At 29.7% G+C, this 24,827-nt stretch overlaps 1 protein-coding gene across 1 annotated transcript in view; it reads right to left on the reverse strand.

Annotated features, from left to right (window-relative positions):
• The window catches only part of Dscam1 (Down syndrome cell adhesion molecule 1), a gene marked incomplete in the record, with an annotated part of 134,255 nt that overhangs the window by 10,417 nt on the left and 99,011 nt on the right, over positions 1 to 24,827 (reverse strand). Inside the window, 17 exon segments of the mRNA XM_067049882.1 lie at positions 2,016 to 2,174; positions 4,313 to 4,481; positions 6,088 to 6,266; positions 8,760 to 8,897; positions 11,111 to 11,266; positions 11,832 to 12,023; positions 13,687 to 13,853; positions 15,786 to 15,962; positions 16,629 to 16,860; positions 17,379 to 17,648; positions 18,440 to 18,596; positions 18,703 to 18,845; positions 18,924 to 19,079; positions 19,637 to 19,878; positions 20,976 to 21,195; positions 22,446 to 22,613; positions 22,913 to 23,044. Coding sequence (XP_066905983.1) covers positions 2,016 to 2,174; positions 4,313 to 4,481; positions 6,088 to 6,266; positions 8,760 to 8,897; positions 11,111 to 11,266; positions 11,832 to 12,023; positions 13,687 to 13,853; positions 15,786 to 15,962; positions 16,629 to 16,860; positions 17,379 to 17,648; positions 18,440 to 18,596; positions 18,703 to 18,845; positions 18,924 to 19,079; positions 19,637 to 19,878; positions 20,976 to 21,195; positions 22,446 to 22,613; positions 22,913 to 23,044 — 3,057 coding nt within the window.

Genomic DNA, 24,827 nt, shown 5'->3' on the forward strand with positions numbered 1-24,827 from the left:
TACCAAGGAGGTGTGATAATTTTTATAGAAAATTGCTCAAATACGATTCCATACATGAAATACATGCACAGTCGCAGAGCGAATACAAATTTCAAATGCAGAAGTTCTGAGAATAATCATTATTAAAAGAATCTGTAAAACAATTATAAGTTTTAAACCTCAGAAGTTTAGGATGTAATTTTATCTTCAAACACACAAATGAATAGACTTCTATAGGAAAGGAAAGTTCACTCAGATGAGTAAAGGTGTAGATTATAGTGAACCAGGCATTATATTGTATGTCATGATCAAATTAAAATAAATTAACATTTTACAATAAATGAAGTAATTTTTACAACTAATGAGAAACTTGTCAAAAGCAGAATGTGGTATCTTATAATTGAAGGGCACAGAGGAATAACAGTTTTTTTTTTTATTTGAGCAATCAGTGTCATCTGTAGGAGTTAAATGAAATATTCTACATAAGTTTTCAATGATTTAATAAAATCAACTGAGTCCTTAATGTTACTAAGAAACTGATATGCAATATTGGAGGAGAGAAGACGTAGGTTACTATTATATTTTATAGTTAAATATACTAGTGTTATATTATATATTACAGTATATTTTACTGTTATATGGAATACTAATAAGAGTCCCATATTAAGGATGGTTTTAATCACCTCCTCCTCATCTTCTCTCTTGCTCCCTCTCCTATGTCCATTCCGTTAATAAAATTCAATCACAGCTTCAATCATAATTTTTTATACCTAAAACTTAGAAAACGACATGGAGCAAAGGCTATACAGAACCTGCAATACTTAATCATAAATTTTCCATTGATATAACATAGAATGAGGACCTCTATAACTTAGACGAGGATTTGTGCCAGATAAATGCAAAACAAGATTTTTTCTCAATAGTAAGAGGGAGCTAGATGAGACGGCTGGGTCATGAAGCACGTATCCCAAGAGAATTAATTATCAAATACCTCCACAAAGACTGGTAGAAGATGTGGTAGAAAAATCACCTGAGGTGAAGGAATTCATATAGAGGATAGGAATCAGAAAGCAGCGGATACCTGCCTGGAATATGAGATAGAGGAAAGTTATAAGAAAGACCCAGGTTATTGCAGGACTGTAAATAATAAATAAATTAGAAATAGACACAGAAAAGGGATAAACAGAACCCGCAATACATTTTCTATTGATACGACTTAGAACGAAGAGTTGAGCTGAAATAAAGGAAATCGGATTTGATATCAATGTAAGAGGGAGCCAGATGAGATGGCTGCCTCATGAGGCATGTATGGCCAAATAATCAATATCCAAACACCTTGATTACCTGGTGGAAGAAGTGGTTCAGGAAGACCACACTTGAGATGGAGGACATGTTGAAGGGGATGAGAAGTAGAAGATGGCGGATGCTTGATCAATAAGAGAGGCCCAGGTTCTTGCAAGAATTTAGTGCTGGGAATAAATGACTTATAAATGGACACGAATCAGTGGCTAAAGTAAGCGCAAAACCACAACAGAGACATAATGATGTCTTTTGTTATACAAAAAATATAAAATGTGACTTATCATTTTTCCCCTGTGGTCTTCAATTATATCATTGTAAGAAAATGATAAATTTTATTGAGTTTATTTTTTAAAAATTAATAAATGACAGGAGAAAGTGAAAAAAAAATTGTTAAATATATACTAATTTAATTTATTTTCTACTGATCAAACTTACTTGAATGAAAAGAATCAACCTAAATACGAACTAGAAACTATAATAAAAAAGAAAAATAAATAAAAAATTTAAATTACCACAAAAAGTAAAGGATAAGATTTTGAGAATGAAAAAGTTATAGTAATTATATCTGCTAACAATACTATTTTTAGTAAATCATTTAATAAATAAAATTTTAGCTTTTATTTTCATTATTAGAAGTAAAGTATAATTAAAACTTGGGAAAAAAATATATATGAAATGTTAGTCAAGTAAAAGATATTAAGAAAATTACATCTAAAAACCAAACAGTGACTCACCAGGGTAGCTGCGATTGAGGAGTTGGTCCCGATCGCATTCGGCTTCAGACATCTCATTACTTTCCTTAGACTCGTTGGCAGAAGAGCTGTTGTCATGGTTACGTGGTGGTGGTGGGGGTGGTTCAGGGCTTCCTGAGATTGGCAAGTTTCGAGGAGAACCTGATTGGTTAGTGTTCACACAACAACTATAAGTATATCTTATAAGGGATTACTCATGGACAAAGTTTCTCAATTTATGGTTCCAAAACACAGAACATTTTAGAATTCGAAGACTCTTCCTGCCGACGCATCAACAGTGCAAAATACCAAATTAAAAAAAAAAAGGTATCACAGAAATAAACAATTTTTTTTCAAATTTAGCCAGTGTGTCAACCAAGAACTAAGGCAACTTTGGTTATTATAGTTCATATAGTTGCTATGCGTGGTTATACTATGAACTATCAAAGCTAAGCTAATGAAACTATTTGTTAGTTGTGAGTTATGATAATATGATAACTTGGCCTAGTTCTTAGCTGACAACCGACCTTATACTTTGCCATAAGTAAAGTCTTAAAATAATTTAAGAAATAATAAGAATAATTAACTTTTAAAAGTATTTACAGAATAGACACCTTACCTAATATACTGGAAAAACTAGTAGAAACACAAATAAAATGAGCAATCCATACTAATATAGAAAATTAAATTAACAGAATATAAAAAAAAGAAGATAAAACTACCAAAATGTGGTTCTAATGCAAAACTCAAAATATGGATTCCGAACTGCTGTTTGATGTTTTTATAACTTAACTTTATTAATTCTACTGAGTTAATACAAAATGTGAGTCCGTAGTTTAAGACTTTTACACTAGGTAATCAATGTTGAGTGTGGTTAGTACTTGGATGGGTACCACTCATGAAGGAAAGTCGAACATCTCCCCTTCTCTTTTCTCTCAGATTTATTACTTAGGTTTCTTTACTAGGCATGGAAGTGATTACTATACCCAGCATATTTCAGGAATTGAATTGTGGTCTTATTGATGTCCAATAACCACCCATAGGTTTGGTATGGACAGTCAGCTCTGGGGAAAGAAATATAGGTCCTCGAGCACATGCTGCTCCGTACAGCCTCAATGATCTAGATCAGTTGGTAACTGCTCTTGAACCCAAGTAAGCCTGTTAAATTCATACATGAACTCTTCGCATGATAAGAAGAAATCTATTTCATCAAGGCTGTGGAGGCTAGTACTCCTCTTTAGCTAGGATCTCAGTGCCTCAAAAACAGTGTAGGTTGTGAACACAAGTTCAGCAGTTTCAGTAGTACTACTTACGATGGGAAATTAGTGGATCTCCGTGCTAAAACGCACATAATGTAACCAAAAGATGAAAATACATCAGTACCAAATGGTAATCCATCTCAATTGAGATGATACTGTGCTGAAGAGCTACACTTAGTCATTTTTCCTAATTTATGCTAAAAGATAACTTTTAAGAAATAGAGGAAAATGTTTTAATCTACAAAACCTCCGAGCCTTAAAAAAACACAATTTTTTAAAAATGTTAATATAGGTTATTTTGGAATAAATAACCCTTTTCTTTGATTCATCATTTGAACAATATATCAGCCAGTTTGCCAATTATCAAGTTCATTGTTCCTTATTCTGTGATGATCATATGTCCAAAAAACAAAACAAATTTCTATACTAAAAATCTTGAATATAATAGCTCACCTATTTTTCATATCTGTCATCTATTTTTTTTATGCCGATAACATTCTTCTTTGCTTTATTTCTTCCGAAAAAAAGTAATGCAAATAACCAATATACTCTTTTTAATTGTGTTTAAGTAAAAACTTGAACCTTCTAATTGAATAACTTTTTTTTTAATTAGAGAGATATAAATATCCAATTATAAAAACAGTTTTAAAATTGTTTTATTTTCTAACCTTAAAAAGTTGTCTAAAAATTTAATTATAATTGTTTTCAATGATTATGCATCTAATTTATATTTATATATATGTTATAACTTCTATTAATCAATTCTTTTTTGTAAGGAACGTTTAAGTTCTATCTATTGGACTAAATTTAAGCATCATGAAATGTTTAGAAACAAAAATGCTATATCAAGCCAACTGATTTAAATAAAATTGTAAATAACTTAACGAATATAAATTTTTACCTCTAACAATACCAATTTTTGGAATAAATGTGCACTTGCTTAAAAATTTATAATGTTAGAAAGTAAATTTATAGTATTAAATAATGTATAAAAAATAAATTAGTTTAGCCAACAACTGTAAATCTTTGTAAAGAACTTACCGACACTCCTTCTTCCAAGAGAGTTCCTGCTACTATAATGATCGTAAGGTGCACCATATGGAGTATACTGAGAACCATACGGGTCGTCTTCGGTGCAATTAGCGGGGTCGTCGTATTCTGGAGAAAATGTTGAATTGACACCTGCCCTCGAGTATCTTCCATTACGAGGCTATTATAAAAAAAAAAAAAAAAAAAAAAAAAATGAAGTTTAAATGTTAATGGCTAATAGAGAATTTTATTAAGTAGAAAGTTCAGGGAAAGTTGTAGTTTGTAAGAGGAAAGCAGAGATTTCCAGATAGCACCCCCTCTTCTCAGACTCCCAACACAGTCTTGCCATTTTTACCAGGTGAAGTACTGGTGCAGATAGAAATCATTTTCACGGAAAACCTTTACTCATTGTGGACGAGACAGATAAAAACAATTTCCTCTTCAACTACTTTAGATGACCACAGGTCAGCACTGAACTCTAGGGCTTTCCTCTTTAAGCTTACCACATCGAATTGGTAAATCTGTTTAATTCTAAATTTAATGATTTTCATAGTTCATAATTAATTTTTATTTCCTTTTGAGCTCAAATATTCATTTAATTGGTTCTATAGGTTTTCTTTTATTTTTACTGAAGATGTTATTAACATATAGGTTCTTTATTAGATGAGTTTTCATTAATATTACTAGATGTAATGTAAATACTCTTCCTTGTTAAAATTATTTATTTTAATGAATCATTAACAACGTTTCGGGGCTGTCGCTCCATCATCAGGTTATGTACAATACAAAAAATTGGTTGTAATCTATTTGTTATCACTTTTGTAAGGATAACCTTATTTCAAGAATTTTCAATAGTATAGTTTTAGATTCTCCTTATTTATTATTATGTATGAAAATTCTTATTAATTTATTTAAAAAGCTGACAGCAATATGATTATTGTTATTATAACTAAGACTAATAAGGAGAATAGCTTAAATGTGATAATGGAAGATATATTTGTATTGAGGTAATTGTTTTAAATTAAAAAATTGTGGTATATTAATTTAATTATTGTATGCATAATACGAATAGTGTAAATTTGTATTGTAGATAACCCGATGTTGGGGCGATAGGCCTGAAACGTTATTAAATTCATTAAAATAAAGAATTTTAACAAGGAAGAATATTTTCACTCTAGAAATAGAAGATATTATTTTTTTTTTTTTTTTGTTAAAGTCAAAGGCAATTATCTTTAATAATTCCTTGCCTGGTCTAATATGCTTTACATTATATGTTAATTAAATTATTAATTCAAATCATCACTTGCCAACAACCTAATTACAGTCCACTAAATAAATTTAATTAACATTAAGAAAGATTGATTTCACAATGAAAGCAGAAGTTTAATTAAGAAAAGCATAATTTTATATAATTTTAGGGTATAAAAAAAAAAATATGTTGAAATTTTGTTTCTAAAACTTAGGCATTTCCTGAAAAAATTAAAACAAGTCACATAAATTACAGACAACTGAAAATGATTTAAATATTTTTGTAAAACTATATGAATTATGAATGTATAAATAGTTGACCATATAACTTAAAATATAAAGAAGACGGTCAGGGTTGCGGTCAAAAAAGAACAAAATAGTTATCAACTATTTTATTATTTTTTTAACTGCAACCCTGACCGTCTTCTTCATATTTATATGGATAATACTTTGTTAATTGATGTGTTCATCATTCAGAGCTTCTTACTGTTGAAAATTTAATACTACAATACAAAAGTTAATAAGAAGTTAAAAATCACCATGGATTGAGAACCAGAACGGTGATGTGCAGTTGTTGTTCCATTTCCAGGTCCAAGGGTTCCGCAATGCCCATTCTGGTGAGGGAAGGTCTGGAACTGCATAGCCTTTGAGGGATCCATTTCTTCCCTGAATCCTAAAAGGTGGAAGGTAGCATACGGGCAGATATCGTCATCCATACCTGTAAAGAACAAGAGTCCTTTTGTCAGGCTCTTTAATTTAACTACACACACAAATCATACAAATAAAACCATGCTCACTTGAATGAAGCACAAATGACAATAAATCTACTTATCATTCATAAACAACCTTTAAAATAAAATTAATCTTTATCACAAGTTTTAAATTATAAAACATTTCAATTCTATAATTAATAAATTAATTTTCATTGGAAGAAGATAGTTGACCATATAAAGTAAATTGTAGGAAGATAGTCCGAGTGGTGATCAATAAAGGTATCAAAATAATAGAAGAAAAATATTTATTTTTAACAAACCTTTCGTCCCACTTTGCAGGGTTTCGTCAGGGCTGTCAAATTGAAACAAAAATGACAAACTCAAACAGTTAATCAAACAATAGTTTTCATTTACTATTTTGATGCCTTTATTGACCGCCACTCAGAATGTTTTCCTACAATCTAAATTATTTTTTTATTATAATTATGATTCAGAAGTCATTTGCTTTTCTTTAAATAATGTATATGGCAATATTGTTCCATGTTATGTAGACATATACTGAAATACTTGAGGAATCAACTATTGTTATTAACACTGTATTGGTCTACGTATGGGTGGCACCTCTTATCCAAAATACTTTTTATAAGATTAGAGTAATTAAAATATTTTTTTTTAAAAGATTTTCAAAACCCTTTTATGTTTTAATTGAAAGATAAAAGAAAAGAAAATGCTTGAGAGATAATATAATACTTGTGATAAAGTCAAATTAAAAAAAAAAAAAAAATTAAAGGGCACTAATATTCTTATGTAAGATCTAATAGCAACCTTTCTTATCAGAAAATTACCTCCAAGTTAAATGACTCAACAGATAATTTAAAAGATCATTAAAAAAAAGTTTCAATTATAAATGGATACAAAATCTTCAAACTTATACACTTTTTTAGAATACAGGAAAATATTTTTAAAATGCTCCTAATCCCAGAAGGTAATTTTTTCATGAAACCTAATTCATTATAATGATCCATTTTTATGGTTCTAATGCACTGAATTATTTGTTCTTTGATATTTTTTATGTTGTTGTTTTGTACCATTTTTAAAGTTTTAAATAAGAAAACAGTCTAATTGATTCCACTAATGTAATTCTAAGGAATTTGCCATTCTTATTTTGATAGTATGTTTTCAAGGATTGAGAGTTAGTTGGTTTTAAGTATAAGGATCAATTTTTTTTTCTCAGTTGTATTGTTTTCACATTATCGAAAACAGTTCCCAAAAATCTTTTTCTATCATAGAAAAAATTGATTTAATTTGACGAGTTCAAATATTTCCAATCTAAATGAATATTATAAGTCCATAATTAATAATGATTAAGTATCAAATGAATGAAGATAAGACATCTATAGATGTTTAGAATGCATTAGAGATATTTCTTATCTTTAATTTAATGTGTTAAATGAGAAAGTTGAGTTAGATGGAGAAATATTTCCTTTTTTTAGAACATGTTATAAAATGATATAATGATATAAAATTTAACATGTTTGCATCATGAATATCCCTACTATAGATAATTTTTACGTTTCTTTGTTTTGTTTTTTTTCTTCCAAACATTTCTCTTTAAAAGAGTATATATTAAAACCAATCAAACAAATGGAGTACTTGGGGGAAGAATATGACAATTCAGATGATGAAAATTGTTCCGCAGTTTCAAAAAATTCTTACTTTATGTTTTAAGCAGTTCATAATATTTTGGGTAAAATGCAGGAATTATAATTTAAAAAAAATCTATTTTTAAAATGATTGATGTAGATTTAAGTACTTTCATTCATTGTTAATAAATTTTAATAATTCATTAAAGTAGTTTTTTTATAAGTTTTCAGGTATTTATTTTTCTCTGGAAAGCATTAAAACAAAGTATTTCTGAAATAATTTCATATATTAAATTACTATTTTTATTGAAATATATATTTAAATAAATATTAAGCCTTCAAATTGAAAAGAAAAGGTTGCGTTAAAAGTAATAAAGCAAAGACTATAACCATAAATAACTCTTGTTTTACTGCCCATAATATTTGAAGACTACAAGAGAAAAATGGGGTATCTCATATTTCCTAAAACATCAGGAGAGAAAAGTTTAATTTTGAATTTAATATGTTTTAGTTAATCGACTGAAATTTAACAGCGATTCTGAGCTGTTTAAGGTCATTTTCCTTCTATTTCAACTTTACTAACACCTGCCACATTAAAAATATTTGTCAGGAACAGTTGTTCTCCATTTTTGATAAAAAAATAATTGAGTTACATTATTATTCTGCTGTAGTCTTCATAAAAAAAAATTAAATTATAACTCAGTTGCACTATAAACATACAAAATGCTGGATACAAAAAACCACGCATACACACACAGACTGAAGCTCTACAGATGCAGTGAGACAGAGTGTGATCGTGTCGATCGAGGCCACCACCACTGAGCCGAGAGATGTGAATGACTAATAATGACTTACCTGCCCTGTGGTACATGGTCTCGTCCGAGCCAGGGCATCTGCCTAACCTGGTTCTGCACGGTCCGTGCGAGGCTAGCTCTTCGTACATGTGCCTTCTGGGGTCCCAGGTCGTGTGCCCGCTGCACAGGCCCCCTCGCCCTGCCGACGATTGTCAACAAGTGCAAAACAACGAATAAAAAACACAACTCAAAAATAAAAATAAAATAAAATGAAACCTTTGGGAAATCCTGTGATCTATTGCTGTAAAAAGTCTGTTCATTGTATGTATGTAGCTATTAGGTTTGTTGTACATGAAATATTAATTTATTTTACCACATTTTCTGGTTTCATCATTCTGGCATCATATGATAAGAAAAAGATAAGGTTGCATTGATACAGACCAAAGATTAAATTTAAAAAAAAAAACAATAACTAAATTGAGTCAGTATATCACTCTCAGAAAGTTGCACACTTCTGATAATAACGCTTTCAGTAATTAAGGATTAAAAACATTGTGACCACGAATTTGCTGCTAAAAATTTCTTTATATAAGGACCCAAAACATACCATGCATTGTATTATTAGAATAATATGCATTTGTTTACCAAAGCCTACCAAAATAAATAAATTTTGAAGTATTTATGAACAAAGTCTTATGTTGATAGGCCAAAAGTTCTCTGACAAAACACCATCAGATATATAAGCTTCTGATATAAAAGATGCCGTCACATGATAGCCTTTGTTTTGTTTTATTTTGCCATTCATTGCAGTAATCTTTTCTTTTTTTGGAATAAAGAGAAATTTTTTTTTTCTTCTCTTGAATTTAGTTATCATGCACGTGTAGACTTCAGGAAGCGTTTCCCTGACTAGGGACGAAAGAACAGGAGAGAGGAGAATGCTGAGAGAGAACATGCCACCTTACCATCCACCTCAGTGAGTCCAATCTAAATTTTCTTTCTTCTCCAACTGGAGCATGATCTTCATACAATTACACCAACTCATCAATATTTGCAATTTTCAATGGCCCCAATTCAAAATTCATTCACTTAATCTAACCATGTTTTCTTTTAGCCACCTCCTTGCAACCAGATAAATTGTACAATAGATTTTAGAAATATTTTCTCTTGTACACTCTCAACAACCATGTAAATTGTTCAATAGATTCCTTCCCTTTCCATTTGAGTCAATTAAATTTCATAAAACAGTCCACCCATAATAACCCAACTAGCTCATTCTAAAGTGAAGTAGTCTCTGGCCTCAAGTTGAAGGTGCACTTCATACAGTCACCATGCCTATAAATACGAATTAGGTTAAGTATGATGCCAGGTTATGGAGCACAAGTTTCAGAATGGCAAAAACCTACATTATATTTTAGTATAAAGTTGAGTTTATTTCAGAAATTTTATTATTTTGTCTATGGATTCTGCTGAGTTTTTAAGGGGCAATTCTCTTGTACGAGGAATTTTATTATTTTTGAAGGCTTGACGAAATGATGAGCATTCTTCAATTATATGCTTTATCGATAATGGGGACTGACAGGTTTGGCATATAGGTTGGTCCTCTTTTGTCATTAAGTGGAGGTGTGTTAATTTGGAATGTCCTATTCTTACTCATGCAACAACTACTTCTTCTCTTCATGTCTTATGGCACTTGTCCACTTTTGTGTGTGTTTTTTTAAACATTTCTTAGTTTATTGGTGAGTGGTATGTCAGCCCACATTGAATCCCAACTTTTTCGGATTCTGTTCCTTAAAAATGCCTTTATGTCTTTCGGCTCGTAAATTTGGAGTGGTGAAACGTTCATTGTAGCAGCCTCTTTAGCCACTTTATCCGCTGCCTCATTTCCAGGTATTCCTGAGTGCCCTGGAGTCCAGAGAAAGGATACACTTTTTTTAAAGATGTTTAGCATGTCTATATAGTTGTGAATTTTGTCTGTAAGGTTAAGATAGATGGATTTTAGAATTTTCTCCACAGTCCAACTGTCTTAGCCTTACAATCTAAATATCCATATTTGGTTTTACAGTCATTCCGACTGACTGTGTAGAAGTCTCTATAATATTGAGTCACAGTTAGTACAGTAATAAGAACAAGGATTTCAACCAAAATAAAAATAAAAAACAGAAATAAAACATAAATAAAAAATAAGCTGAAGTAAGCCCGATCAATCAATGAGAATGAATAAAAATAAAAGTTTAAAAAAAAAATCAAAATAAAAAAATAATGAATATTTGGGAATTTAATAAGGTTAAAAATGGGATGGTTTCTGAAACTACAAACCAAGGAAATGTATAAAAATAATTATTAAAAAAGTACAATCAAGCATCAGCCTTTTAATTACATTAATTAATCGAGCTCCCTTACTTATTCCTGTACCTCTCTTGATCCTCTCACAGGTGTTGTAGTTCGATCCGGGAACCGGAGGGAGTTTCCTGTTCGGTGGGGGAATATAGCCAAGTTCATCGTGTAAATCTGGGCATCTTTTGTCGATTGTGTTTCCTCCGACCATTGACTGGTTATATACAATATCATCTGAAATATTTTAACTTAATTTATATCATAATTTAACATATAATAGAAATGATCTTTGAAAAAAAATGATAATATAATTAAAATTAAAATACTAAATGAAAATAGACAGTGTGTAAGTTTTAGCAGAAAAATAGCTGTTTTTAACAATCAGAATTAAATGAATTTATTACAGTTTGATATATAATGCCTTATATAATCTAAAAAATTGAATTATCAACCTTTACTAAAAACCAGTTAAAGCCTCTATAATAAGTTAAATATTATAATTTTTTTGAAGACCACAGAGAAATGAGGTATCTCATTTTTCCCAAAATGTTCAGGAGCACAAATTTTAAATTGGAATCTTTAAGTGATCTCTAGAAGAACAAAGTTGAAAAAAATTAAAAATAACAATAAATTCTATGTGAAATATAGAATCTGGTATATGAAAAGTTTAAAAAATAATATAAAATGGAGTGAAGTTTCTACTGTGGTCTACAATTTGAATCTTACATTAATTAAAAATAGGCTTTTAAATTTACACTGATACATTTGCAGTACAATTAAAAACAAGAAAAAAATATACCTCTGAGCCTTGTTTGTGGAGGTCCTCTAGATCTCCTTGCCACAGCGACACAAATTACAATAATACCAACAAATATAACAACAATTGTAGCAGATACGGGGACGACGATATTCAAATCAATCCATTTCGGGATCCATGGGAAGTACTGATGGACATCCATTGGAAGGCCTCTTTTTGGAGGGGGTACGGTTCCTTAAATAAATAAAAAAAAAGTTTTTGTTTACCTTTATGAGGTGATCCTTTTCCACGAAGGAAGCAAACAACTATAATGGCTACAATGATGACAAGCATCGCTGATATGACCGGTACGACTAGGTTTAGGTTGGATAGGAGTATTCTGATGGGGGAATCTGGGCCGTAACCGGAGTCTGGAACTTCCCTTGCCGGTGCAATAGTACCTGCAACACCCCATTGCTCTGTTGAATTATCATTGAATACATGTTTCTTTCTTTTAAATAAATGTAATGAATATATAATGTAAGATAAATATTAAAGACCACTAAAAAGCAGCAAAATGTGGTGTTCAGGTAAGATTAATAATTTAATAAAAAGTTACTTAATAATATCCTAATTAAAAACAAATATTTAAAAAAAAAAATACAAGGGAAGTTCCCACTATCACATCGCTTATCAGTAAAAAGAAGAAAAAAAGAAAGAGGAAAAAAAAAGAAATAAGAAAAATAAACTACATTTATTCTAAATAAAATAAACAATTTTCTCTTTCTGTTAGAGAAACTCAAGAATTTTCAATTTTTTCTGGACCAGAACTAGGCAAAAATGATATTGGCTGTTTAGAATCAACAACTATGACAGGTGGAAGTAGGTTAAGGTTTAGTAGAAGAATTGTGATTGGATAATCTTGGCCAAAAATAGAGCCTACTACTTCATTTGCCAGTCCAGTCGAACCTGCAAAACCCCATTGCTCAGTTGAGTTACAATTTAGTGAATACTTCTATTTTAAAAAATATATAGTGAGTCATAAAATGCCTTGAACTAGGTCAAGTGTTTTATAAACTGTGGAACATTTTGAAATCCACATATTTCTTTAACAAAAACATTTGTTTTAAGAGTAGATTGAAATTCCTATTGAAATTCCTAATAGTATGTAGGAAGGGAGTTTAATAAAGACAGAACTTCAAAATTTTCTGCAGCATTAAAATCACAACCTGTCTTGTTCATCTTCTGACTTAATATTACTGTTATCAATAAAATTTTATTCAAAATTATTTGATAATCCATATCAAAAACTAATAACTTTCATTATTAAAAACTATTACATACGCAATTCTCACTAAATTCAGGTCATAGTGTACCAAGAAGAAAATACCTCATATTTATTCTGAATCAAGACATTTTAGCCCCAATTTTGTCATTCACTATATAAAAATGTCAATAAAATAAAATTAAACAGTTAAATTATTTTAATTTACTGAATTGTCAATGTCAGTTACATTTTTATTCTAAAAACATTCATAAATTCTTTTTTTTAATTCAGATGATTTTAAATATGAAAAAAGACGAGGCCTTCTAAATCAGTTGTTACTATTTGTCAGTAAGTAAAAAAGTGAATGACTAAGTAAATCCATAAAAGTTATTTCGGATTTTAGTTTGGCTGCCACTTTTTTATTCTAGTAGCAGGGTTTGAGAGGACCAAACTTAAGAAACTTAAAAAAAAAAATAAAGCTATCTTGAGATGACTTGGTCTTGATTTTTATTTTGCATTTAAATGAAATCAATCTAAAGCCATAAGTAAACATTGCTAGATTTTTAATAGCATCAAGTGGAGTTGGATATTAATTTTGATATCAAAATCAAGAAACTGGGCTATAATGTACAATTTTAAATGATATCTCACCTCCAGTAATGGTCAAAGTAGCGAATTCATACTCAGCAACAGCGAAACCAGCATTGTTATGTGCTGTAACTCGAAGATTATACCAGGTTGCAGGATCCAAGTCAAGAACAACAAAATTACCACCAGGTTTCACATTATTAGAAACTTGATTCCATTCAGTAGATATCCTAAAATTAAATAATATTGGTCTAAATAAAACTTTGTCATTTACACAATATATCATTACAGGAAAAGAACATGTTAGGTAGTATTGATTCAAATTCAGGTCTTGATATATATTTATCGAACATATTAAGTCCAATATAGTAATGGAGTATGATGAAAAATGCATAAAAAAAAAGCTCTATAAACAACTTCATTTAGATTGTTAGTTTTCCTAGTGTCATTCATTTTTAATTAATAAATATCTAAGAAAATGATTGAGGAAAATCATTAGGACCAAATTACACCCATGATCTTTTATTATAAAACTATATTATTATAGACATTTTTATAACAGTTTTACTATATATTGAAATATTCTCTTTTATGAGAAAATAGTTATTTTTATATAAAAATGATTTTATATTGTTCATTTGTTTTGTTTACCCAAAAAGCAAGCTAACCAATTTTCATTGTCTATAATAAATACATTATTCAAAACAAAGCCAAGATGGCAGCGCATGTCCTCCAAAAGTCCGTTGAATAGCGGCCATGTTGAGCAGATTCAAATATTTTAAAAACTTAATTTAACTTTCCATCATAATTGTAGTTACAGTAAATTTAAGAAAAAATAGAAGTTAACAATAAGTATTAAAGAAAATTATTTATAAAGGAAATCATAAGAAAAAACTCAAAACCGTAGTGCTAAAATCAATATCGAGAACTAACACATAGAGAAGGGGAAGGAAGAAAGAAATTTTGGTTTTTGTGGGATTCGTTGCTTAGGTGCTGGCGGGGAATGACGTTTCCTGGATGCAGGAGGTCCTCATCATCTTTTGTCTAGCTCAAGGGTAGACATCTTGAAAAAGAAGACATCGAAGAGTCACTCAAGAAGAATAAGGGACTCTTTGTTTTGGATCACCAGTGAATGAGATGAGTGAGAACTTTTTGCTTTGTTAACCGTCAGTATTTGTTTGTTGAAAGATTGTTTATAGCAAGTGTTAGTTTGTTGAGAAAGAAGACAAAGAAAACCGTTCATCATCAAAAGAAGATTGTATAAATTGGTTAATGTTGTACAAAATAGAATTATAAGTATATTTGTAAAGGTAGTTAATAATTTAGTTGACTGTTCTGATTGCCTAGAAACCCGACTTGAGATTAAGAGTCTAAAATTTAAATTCAATTCTACTATCAATTTAATATTAAAGCTTTTCATTTTAATACTTAAGATATGAGAATAAAGTAAAAATTATTAAAATTCCCTTCATTTATTTTAAATAATTTTTGAATATTACAATATATATATTTTTAACAGGGGATTGGAGTAGCTCAATGGTAAGGCACTGTGCTACTAATTCCAAGGACCTGGGTTCGAATCTAGCTGTGAAAGATAATTATTTATTCTGTTAAAGAAATTGGAAGTAATTACTAAATTAACTATTACTTTAATGTCTAGTGAAATATTTGTCATTTTTCAATGTTTCATTTACACTAACGAATGAAACTTTTAATGGTTAACAGTGTACTCTGTCGGATTTATTGTTCAAGTATTCTTGTTTTTACTAAGAAAAGGTTTATTAAGACTCAGTCTGGTGGGTGCATGTGCATTAAATTTGTTACCCAAATGGCTTAGAATTGAGCTAGAGACTGAGATATCACAATCCATAACATTAATATATACACATAATTGTTATCTTTTGTTAAACTGTAGTATTCTGGGTAGGAAAAAGTTGTTCAAACCTTTTGAGAAACTCTTAAATACTAATTTTCACAGCAATGGTATAATAAAACATTTTCACATTCCAGGTTGTAAGTGAAAGTCTTGATGCGTAGACCACACAAGATTTTTTTCTCTCATAATCTAATTTATGATTGTGAATAATAATTATTAAAACAGTTTATCATTATTTCAGAGCTATAATAAAAATGACTAAATTCCTAATTATCTTAAAACTTACTTCTTCTTGTGTTCAACAACAAAGTAAAGCATGGGGCAGCCTCCATCAGACCAAGTGCTAAGGTGTAGGGTAATGCTGTTAGTAGAAACTTCAATAAATCTGCTAGCATCGGGAATAATCGGTTTGGATCCTTTTGTTCTTGTGTTTAGGATATCAGATTCATCTCCGGTACCAATGCTAAACATAAACAATAAAAATATAAAGAATTAATAAACAACAATATCAAATGCATAAATATTAACTCAAATATGTAATAAGGTAACATAAATTAATATACTAGGAGATGATGGTTGGAGGTGCAGTAAAATGAAACACAAATAAGTTAGTGTAGCTTATTTTTGTTTCATTTGACCACACCCCCAACCATCATCTCCTAGTACGTCATCCACAATCAACTATCTCTCATAATTATAAATTAATATAATGTTATTATTATGTTCAAACAAAAACTGTAATACAGTTAGCTTGCATTTTAAATTGTTTTGAATTTACATTAATTAATTTATACCGGAAAATAAAAATTCAAAGTTTTGATTCTTGAAAAACAAAATTGAATTTCTGAATTAAAAAAAAGTTGGAAAAATCATTTCAACATCTTAAGTTGCCAACAGGCGTTCTAATGTGTGAGATTCATTAAGAATATTAAAAAAGAAAATGAGCCATATAACAGTTCCGTTTGGTAGAAACATCCAATTATCAATCCTGGAAATGAAGAATTAAGTGAGGGAGGTTTGCCGGAAACAGATATAAATTAGGTTTACCGAGAACTAGAGTTCAAACAATAATTAAAGTAAAACCAGTGAAATGAAATAAAAAGTGCAAAATTACATAAATATAATTTACCTGTTATACGCAGTGACAGAGATCATGTACCTAGAACCACACCACAAGTTCTCCAAAGTATATTTATGGATAGTAGGCGGAAGTTGTGCTGTTTCCCATTCGCCGAATTCTGGTTTGTATTTGACAGTAAAACCGTGGACAGGTTCAACATCCTGAGGGTTTGGTTTGATTTTCAGAGTGATGGAGTTGGTTGTAGTCGATGTTAGGGTCACTTGAGGCATATGTGGAGGAGCTGAAACAAAATTTTATTCCGTTAGGAAAAACATTTGTATATCATTAAGCAAATATTATTAATATGTACAATAAAACCATCTCTCTAATGCATAAATAATGTTTCTTATATATGTCTATGTAATATATTTTTAATATCAAACAATACTTATACATAATTTGTTAATATGATTCTGAAAATAATTGTATAGACTAAAAAAAAAGGCATGGATTACCTTGAAAATAAACAATAATAGATAGTCAAAAAATTGCTAAATTAACAAATAAAATAAAATATTTAAATAGAGAAAGAGAAGTATATTTAAATAAAAATATTGAGGACAAATATATAAATAAACAGTGTGTTTAACAAGAAAATGTCAGTAAATAAGGGAGGATTTGTAAACAAAAAGTAGCTTAGAACCACCAATCTCACTTTTTTATCTCAATATTAATTTTTGATAACAGTTACTATCCACTACCTCTATCTGTATGTAGATCCACTTTATTAAAAAAATAATTGAGGAGAGTAATACTAACCAAGGATGATCAAATGATGAGTTACACTGTCATGACCAAATGAGTTTTGTACATGGCAAGAATATTCGCCAGCATCAGTACGAGTGACAGATTTGATGAGAAGAGAGCCCTCTGGTAGCTGTTGCATTCTGTCATTAGTTTCGAAAGTAACTCCCTTGATCTTCCAAGTGATATCAGGAGTTGGTTTGCCGACTGTAAGGCATGGGAGTTTGACATCTTCATGGTAGGTAGCAGTGAACTTGCTGTCGAATGATGCAATCTTAGCTGGAACTATTATTAAAACAAATATTTTAAAACATGATTAATTTAGGCTAATATTCTGAAGTGGAAGTGAGTTAATCGGTCAAATAAAATCTAAATTAAAAGTTACTGAGAATAAATTTAAGGTCTTTTCTTAAATGTATCAGTTGAAACGTTAACAGAAACCACATCAAGAAATCTGTTTATCGAAACATAGTGTTAAATGTTCATTAATCATCATTATACATAAATATTTGTTAGAAAAATATTCTTATAGGAACCAATTCATAAGAAATAATTTTTTTAATTTTCATTAATCATTAGATTTGATAGTAAACTAAAGGAAAAAAATAAATAATTTAATCTTTACATGGTTATAGTAGTTAGATTTTACTTTCCCTTACATATGTATGATATGCATAGTTAGGAGGAAGTGTATTGCTATACTATATAATAAAGAAATAGCTTTTTTAAAACATACAAAGATTAATTTAAAATCAAATTATGTAAGGGTCTTTAAGCTTTAATAAGCTCATTATAATGTTGTAACGTTGCTGGAGCTACAATGCAATGTGAATGGTTGTAATGGGCCTTATAGGCTGCAGTGCTTATAAAAAAATAAATAAATCTCAAAGTATAAAGGTAAGTTGTGTGAGGCACGGACTAGATTTTTCCTCAAATTAATCAAGAACACTAAAATTCTTTTTTAAAAACTGTATGAAACTATAAAATAAAAGTTAGTAGGAATAAATAAAATAAGAATTAACACAATATATTATTATATTAATAGAACATAATTTTTAATACACTTATAATTTTACCTTTGTTATTTGGTGTCAATATAACGGGTTTAGATGGTCGTCCTTCACCGATGTTAGTAGAAGCAGTAACCCAAAATTCGTATTTCTCATCTTTATTCAAACCAGAAGCTTCATAAGTCATTTGGTAAGGTGGTATTTTTTGACTTCTTACATCATCCTGAAATATAAAGTGGTAGTTTTAACAATATCTTTCAACTTACACATTAATGAAAAATGAATTATATGTTATTTATGATATATTTATAGTAACAGAGAAAGCTTACAGGTTTTCTTCCTTTGGACTCCTCCTTAATGTAGACTGCATATTGGGAAATAATTCCATTTGGCTGAGCTGGAGGTTTCCACGAGATCAAAATGGAGTCTTCTGACATGGCCAAAGCCTTAATAGCAGTGGGTGAATCAGGAACTGGAGAGGCAAAACAAACGTTTCATAATATTTATTCTTTAAAAGGTTTTATAATTTGATCATAAAAAAGTGACTCACCGTCTTGCTCAGTCTGGCAATGAATTGGAGCAGATCGAACGCCATCACCACCAGCAGTGTATGCCAATACTTGCATTGTGTAGTTTGTGTATTTCTTCAGTCCATGAATAATTGTTTCGCTGGCTTGGGTTATTTTGGAATCCTTGGATTTCTCATCTATTAATAAAATACAAAGAAAAAAAAATTAGATATAAAATAAACAAACTTTAAAAGTTTTATTCATATCCATAAAATCATAAAAAGATACCTTGGAGACAATATATAGGAATGAATTCTAACTGGGGTGGAAGTGTCAAGGTTCATTTCTCAGAACTGCTGAGAAATAAATATTAACTGCCCCAGGTGGAAATCAAACCCACAATGTTCTGAACCAGGCACTCTCAGACCCATGCCCAAATTTGCTCAGTTATCATTTTCTCATTATGAGATATGAGGGTATGAGAGCAAAAGTGGCCTAACCAAAAAAATTATGAAAATTTGTTTAATCCTATATTTCAAATAATCCCTTTGATAGAAGCATTATAAAAGTAATCTGTTTTTAGTCTAAACGAAATGCAATTATTGTCTAAACAACTTTATGGTTTACTCTAATTTTGCTCTCATAGTCTCATATTACAGTTATTAGTATATTACAGAAATCCTCTGACTGAAGGATACAGGTTAAAACAAATTAAAAAATTCAAACAATAACAGTTCAAGATTACTGTACTTACCATACCAATTTTCAGTTGGTCCATAAATAACTTTGTAGCCCCTGATAACTCCGTTTGCTGTAGCGAGATTTGGTGGATTCCAAGAAATCCTGATAGTTTGAGATGTAAGAGTGGTGCAAGTAGGATCCTTTGGTGGTTCATTAGGAGTACCTTCAGCAGTATACTGTTTAATTTCTTCAGTTGTAGGGCCAGCACCAAGTTTGTTGAAAGCTTGGACTACGACGGAGTATTGGGTGTAAGTTCTAAAATCAATTTTTAAGTTATAATAATATTCACCCCTCTTTATGGACAAATTTATTACACAGTTCTATAATAAAATAAAAGGAAAATATCCTGAGATGTTCTTACTAACATTTCAATAATAAATAATAAAGTAAAACTTCTATATAATGGACTCCCACCCACAGGGAAGATGGTTTTGACTGTTAAGAAAGGGTTAATATAAAAAAACAACACAAAAATTAAATAACGGAATTATTTACATATATATCTGTGATACCTTGTTTGGAAATCATCAAGTTTATAAATGATATTTTTTAAAAAAAAATTTTCATATTCAAATTGACAGATTTAATGTTGAATTTCGAGAATCACCCGAGTATTAAATTTTGAGAAAGGAGAATATATATATTTTTTAACATATACTGAATGCTATAACACAATGATTAAATTAGTGCTGTCAATACTCTTCAATGAAATAAGTGGCGGAGTTTCTGATTACATGAAATGAAAATTCTGAATTAAACAAAATAACAAAGCTACCTTTTTTGTTTATTTTAAAATGAAATATAATTTTTAATTATAATAACGCAAATATTCTAAGTAATTTGAAATAATAATTAATTAGAGATTAAATAAGTTCATGCATACACATATAAAATACATGACGCATAGACATTGTTATCTAACTTTTTCCCAAAATTAAGGACTCATAAAATTTAGTTCTGAAATCATGAATTTGTACATTCAGATTTTATGATTTGTGTCCATTATGTATAATAAGTATAGATGGGGAATACAATTTTTTTCCACACCCAGAGTGGAGGTGCTCCATAATAAAGGGATTGAAAAGCATTAACAATGAACTTTGTTAGCTGGGACCTTACTAAAATTGTCCGTCAAGAGGGATTTCTGTCGTAGAGGGATGTCAATTAAGAGAAGCTTAGCTGCATTTAAAAAATTAAACTTTCTTTGAACATAAAGTATAAAATTATGTTTTCACATTATGATTAGAATTAAAAACAGTAAATTTCTTGCAATGATTCCATTAAAGCATTTATTTAATAGTTAAGACAAATTTACAAGACCGTAACCTAAAGATAGTGGATATTTGTCATACTTAAGTGAATTAATCAGTAGATGATGCTCCTTGCCTTCTTCCTTGCTGAACTCAACGGTCTCGAAGAGGTATGGTTTGTCTGAGTTGGACAGTTTATAGCCGACGTAATAACCAAGAATTTCTCCATTCCAGTGTTCTTTCTCTGGAGGATTCCAGGTCACCTTGAGTGTCACCTGATCCATAGCTTCTACTTTAACATTTGTTGGAGGACCGCTAGGTGCTGAAAAAGAGAGTTAGGGCAGAAATAAATAACAACAGGAAATGATAAATTTGAAAAAAAAAATACATTGTTACACTAGGAATATATTAAAAAAATTAAAACCAATTTACATGATTTTCAAAGTTATATATAGTTTGATAAAACTATCTTGTAATTTGTATATGGTGCCAACCAAATAAAATAGTACAATATTTTTATAATTAATGAAGAAAAATGATCAGAGATAGGCAGTAAAAAAAAAAAAATAATAATAATCAATTCAAAATAGAACAAAAACTATTTATTGTACACCAAAGTTTTGTCCCATTTTACATGACTTCATCAGGTCCAAAGATTAAAGATTAAGATAAAAAAACTAAAAAATATTGTAAACTATGGTAAGACAAAAAGATGACATATAAATAAATTGTGAACTAGAGAACGACTATAACATGATTTAAATATTTATTTAATAACCACCATCTTAATGTTTACACAGTTTTCAATATATTTTTATGACATTTTATAATCTTACCCTAGACCAGTGATTCCAAAAGTGGGCGCCACAGCCCCTGATGGGCGCTGCAACGATTCAGGGGGGCGATGAATAACTACAGGTTTTCATGGTAAACAATATTACTGCTGATGAAAATAGAACCGAGGATTACTAAATCGGTAGCAGCACACCAGGTTCATCCTTCCCATTCAGATGATTTCAAATGTTTTAACTTTTTTTGTATTACATTCTATTCTAAGTTCAATAAATAGTTTCATAATTTCAAAGTTCAATGTTTCTAATATAAACCTTTCTTTGCTAACTTTTACGAAAAAAGGTAGAAAAATTATACATACATATTTCCTAATTTTTTTTTTCTCTGACCTTTATTGAAAAAAAATATATATATCAATATTGATATATACATGTATATAAATATATATATATGATGGTGCCCTTCCTTTGCCATATGGCATTATAAGGGGTTGGGCTAGGTCCGCTGAGGCCAGGGGTTATAATTTTGGCCCAGGAGCCGCTGGCCAGGGGGTACAAGAATGGGGAGGACCACTCCTAATAATTGCTATTAAAATAAAAAAAAAATTAATTTCCAGGGTGCGCTAAGTAATATTTTTCATAGAAAGGGGGTGGTTTTCCTTTAATATTTTTTAAAGTTAAATAAAAATTAATTAGTAATTAATGCTATAATATTAACTAGTAACTAATTCTAGGTGTTGATTTAAAAATGTATTTTTCATATGAAAAATAAAATATTCACCTTCTTCAGCAGTGATAATCATGACAGGCTCTGACGGTTCTGATGTACCAACTTCATTCTCAGCAACAACCCTCATATGGTAAGTAGTGGCAGGGCTTAGATTCGGAACACTTTCCATGGTTTGGTGGCCAGGAACCATAACACGGTCGATATCATTATCCCATTTACCTGTTAAATGGAAAAATAAAATATTTAGTTATTCTGAAAAACTTATTCATGATTACTAAATACAATGATTCTATACAGGCAGGTTTTAAGTGAAGTTAAGCCAATACACCCATAATAAAATCGATCAACAAGCAATACATCCCTCATATAAGTGGTCCAGAAGTATAATAAAACAACTGCTTTGTGAAATTGAATTTATTGTGTTGATGAGCTCAAAAATGCATTTAATAGAAATACTTTTTTGAACATAACAGGATCTCCTATTGTTCACTCTATATATTGTAAGTAGAATACTTTACCTTTTGAAACTTTGTACTCGATCAGGTAGCGCTTGATTGGAGAGTTTCCATCATAAGGTGCAGACCAAGACAACTGAACTGTTCTTCCTGATTTGTCCAAAACTTTCAAACCATTAGGAGCTTCTGGAACCTCTATATTTAGAAAATAAAAATAAAATATAAAAACAGTGGATGCTTAAACTATTATCTAAAAGTACATTACTCGGAAACTGTGACTGCCTAATTCCGAAACACAACACCATCATTTACAAGCCATTGTATATTATTGTCAAAATTCATGAAATTATTCCTTCATACAAATAAACTACCCCCCAAAAAATAAATACTACTCTTTTAAGAATTATTTTAAAAGTTTTTTGATAGAATTAATTACTTTGCAATTCAACTGAATTTTAATTAACTAATAAATGCTTTTCTTGGTGTGAAAATAAAATAAAAATAAATTCATTTATTTAAACAAATGAAACTGAAATATATAAAAAAATTAATCATGACAGCCTTAGAACCGTCCACCAGAACTGAAACTTCTGGAAATGAAATACTGTATTATAATTATATTAATAATGATCATGCATTCTCTCTTGCAGCTTAAAGCACAAAATATTAAGTTCCATAATAATAATTATAATAGAACAGCCATTTTCTAAATCAGTTCTAGCAGGAAATTTTTTTAAAAATCACAATAGGACAGTATAAGTTAACAAGTGCTCATTCAATCACGCACTGCATTGCTGGGATTGTTGACTACTGTAAACTCCTACTCTCCTGTTAAAATATAAAACTTTGCTGGCTAAAATTCACCAGCATTGTCCACCAACCAACACTTCCATTTCATTACATCTCGCATCACGATATCAATTGACTCCCGAATAATTTTTTTTTCATGAGTGGTAGAACGTCGGTAAAGAAGTCCTGCTTCAATAATTTTAGAGGAAAAAATTAATTCAATTTATATTGTACCATTTTTTTTGTGGAAGGGGATAAAATCCAATAAATATTCATATTATACAAGAATAAATAAAATGCATTCAAAATTAAATATAGATATCATTCATGAATACATAAATAAATTGACTCATTGATAGTTCCTTTCAATCTTGCCCAAACTGTTTAAACCTTTTAATAACTGAAATAGGAAATTATACAAAAATAATAAGCAATAGGTATAAACATCAGCTAACTAAACATATATTGTAAAAATCATCAATAGCAATTTGTATTTTAACACTGTTTTGATTCTTTTTTCTCTATTTATTTTTTATCAAAATGTAACACATAGCTTATAAGTAATAAGTAACAAAGGAAAATGTATTGTATAAAGGTGTATCACAATGCAATGCAATAATTATTCTGCACATTAATATTTATGAAATAAAAGTATTATGAAAAAAAAATACTATACATAATAAGAAACAGTCAACAAAAAGATTTAGTTTAATAATGTATACAACTCAATAGTTTATTAAAATTTATGTGTTAACTATTTTTTATATTTTCCTTTGTATTGAAAAGAGAGAAAAATAAAAATTTACGTGGAAAGTACAAACTTAATTTTCAGATAAATAAGCTTAATTTTTCAGAGAGATTTAAATAAATAAATATTTGGCGAATGCCAGTTTATGTGGAAACCACCATTTCAATAAATTGAAAACTAAAAAAAAAAATTAAAACCATGATCTACATCCAGAAATCACAGGGAAAAATTTACCCTGATTTTTCTGAGAATATATATGAGGCGTTTGGTTTCAAAACCGGTTACATCCATTTTCAAAAATTTTTCAGGACTGATCAAAAAAGATTAAATTTAAAAAATTAATCAATTTAGCAATTTTTTTTTTTATTTTTTTCGTCGTTTTGCAAACAATTAACTTCAAACAAAATTTTTTGACGTCTTTTCATCACCTGTTTTTTTTTA

This window comes from Halyomorpha halys, unplaced genomic scaffold (assembly GCF_000696795.3).
Source record: "Halyomorpha halys isolate HHAL.00 unplaced genomic scaffold, Hhal_1.1 Scaffold11.1, whole genome shotgun sequence".
Classification (NCBI taxonomy): Eukaryota; Metazoa; Arthropoda; class Insecta; order Hemiptera; family Pentatomidae; genus Halyomorpha; species Halyomorpha halys.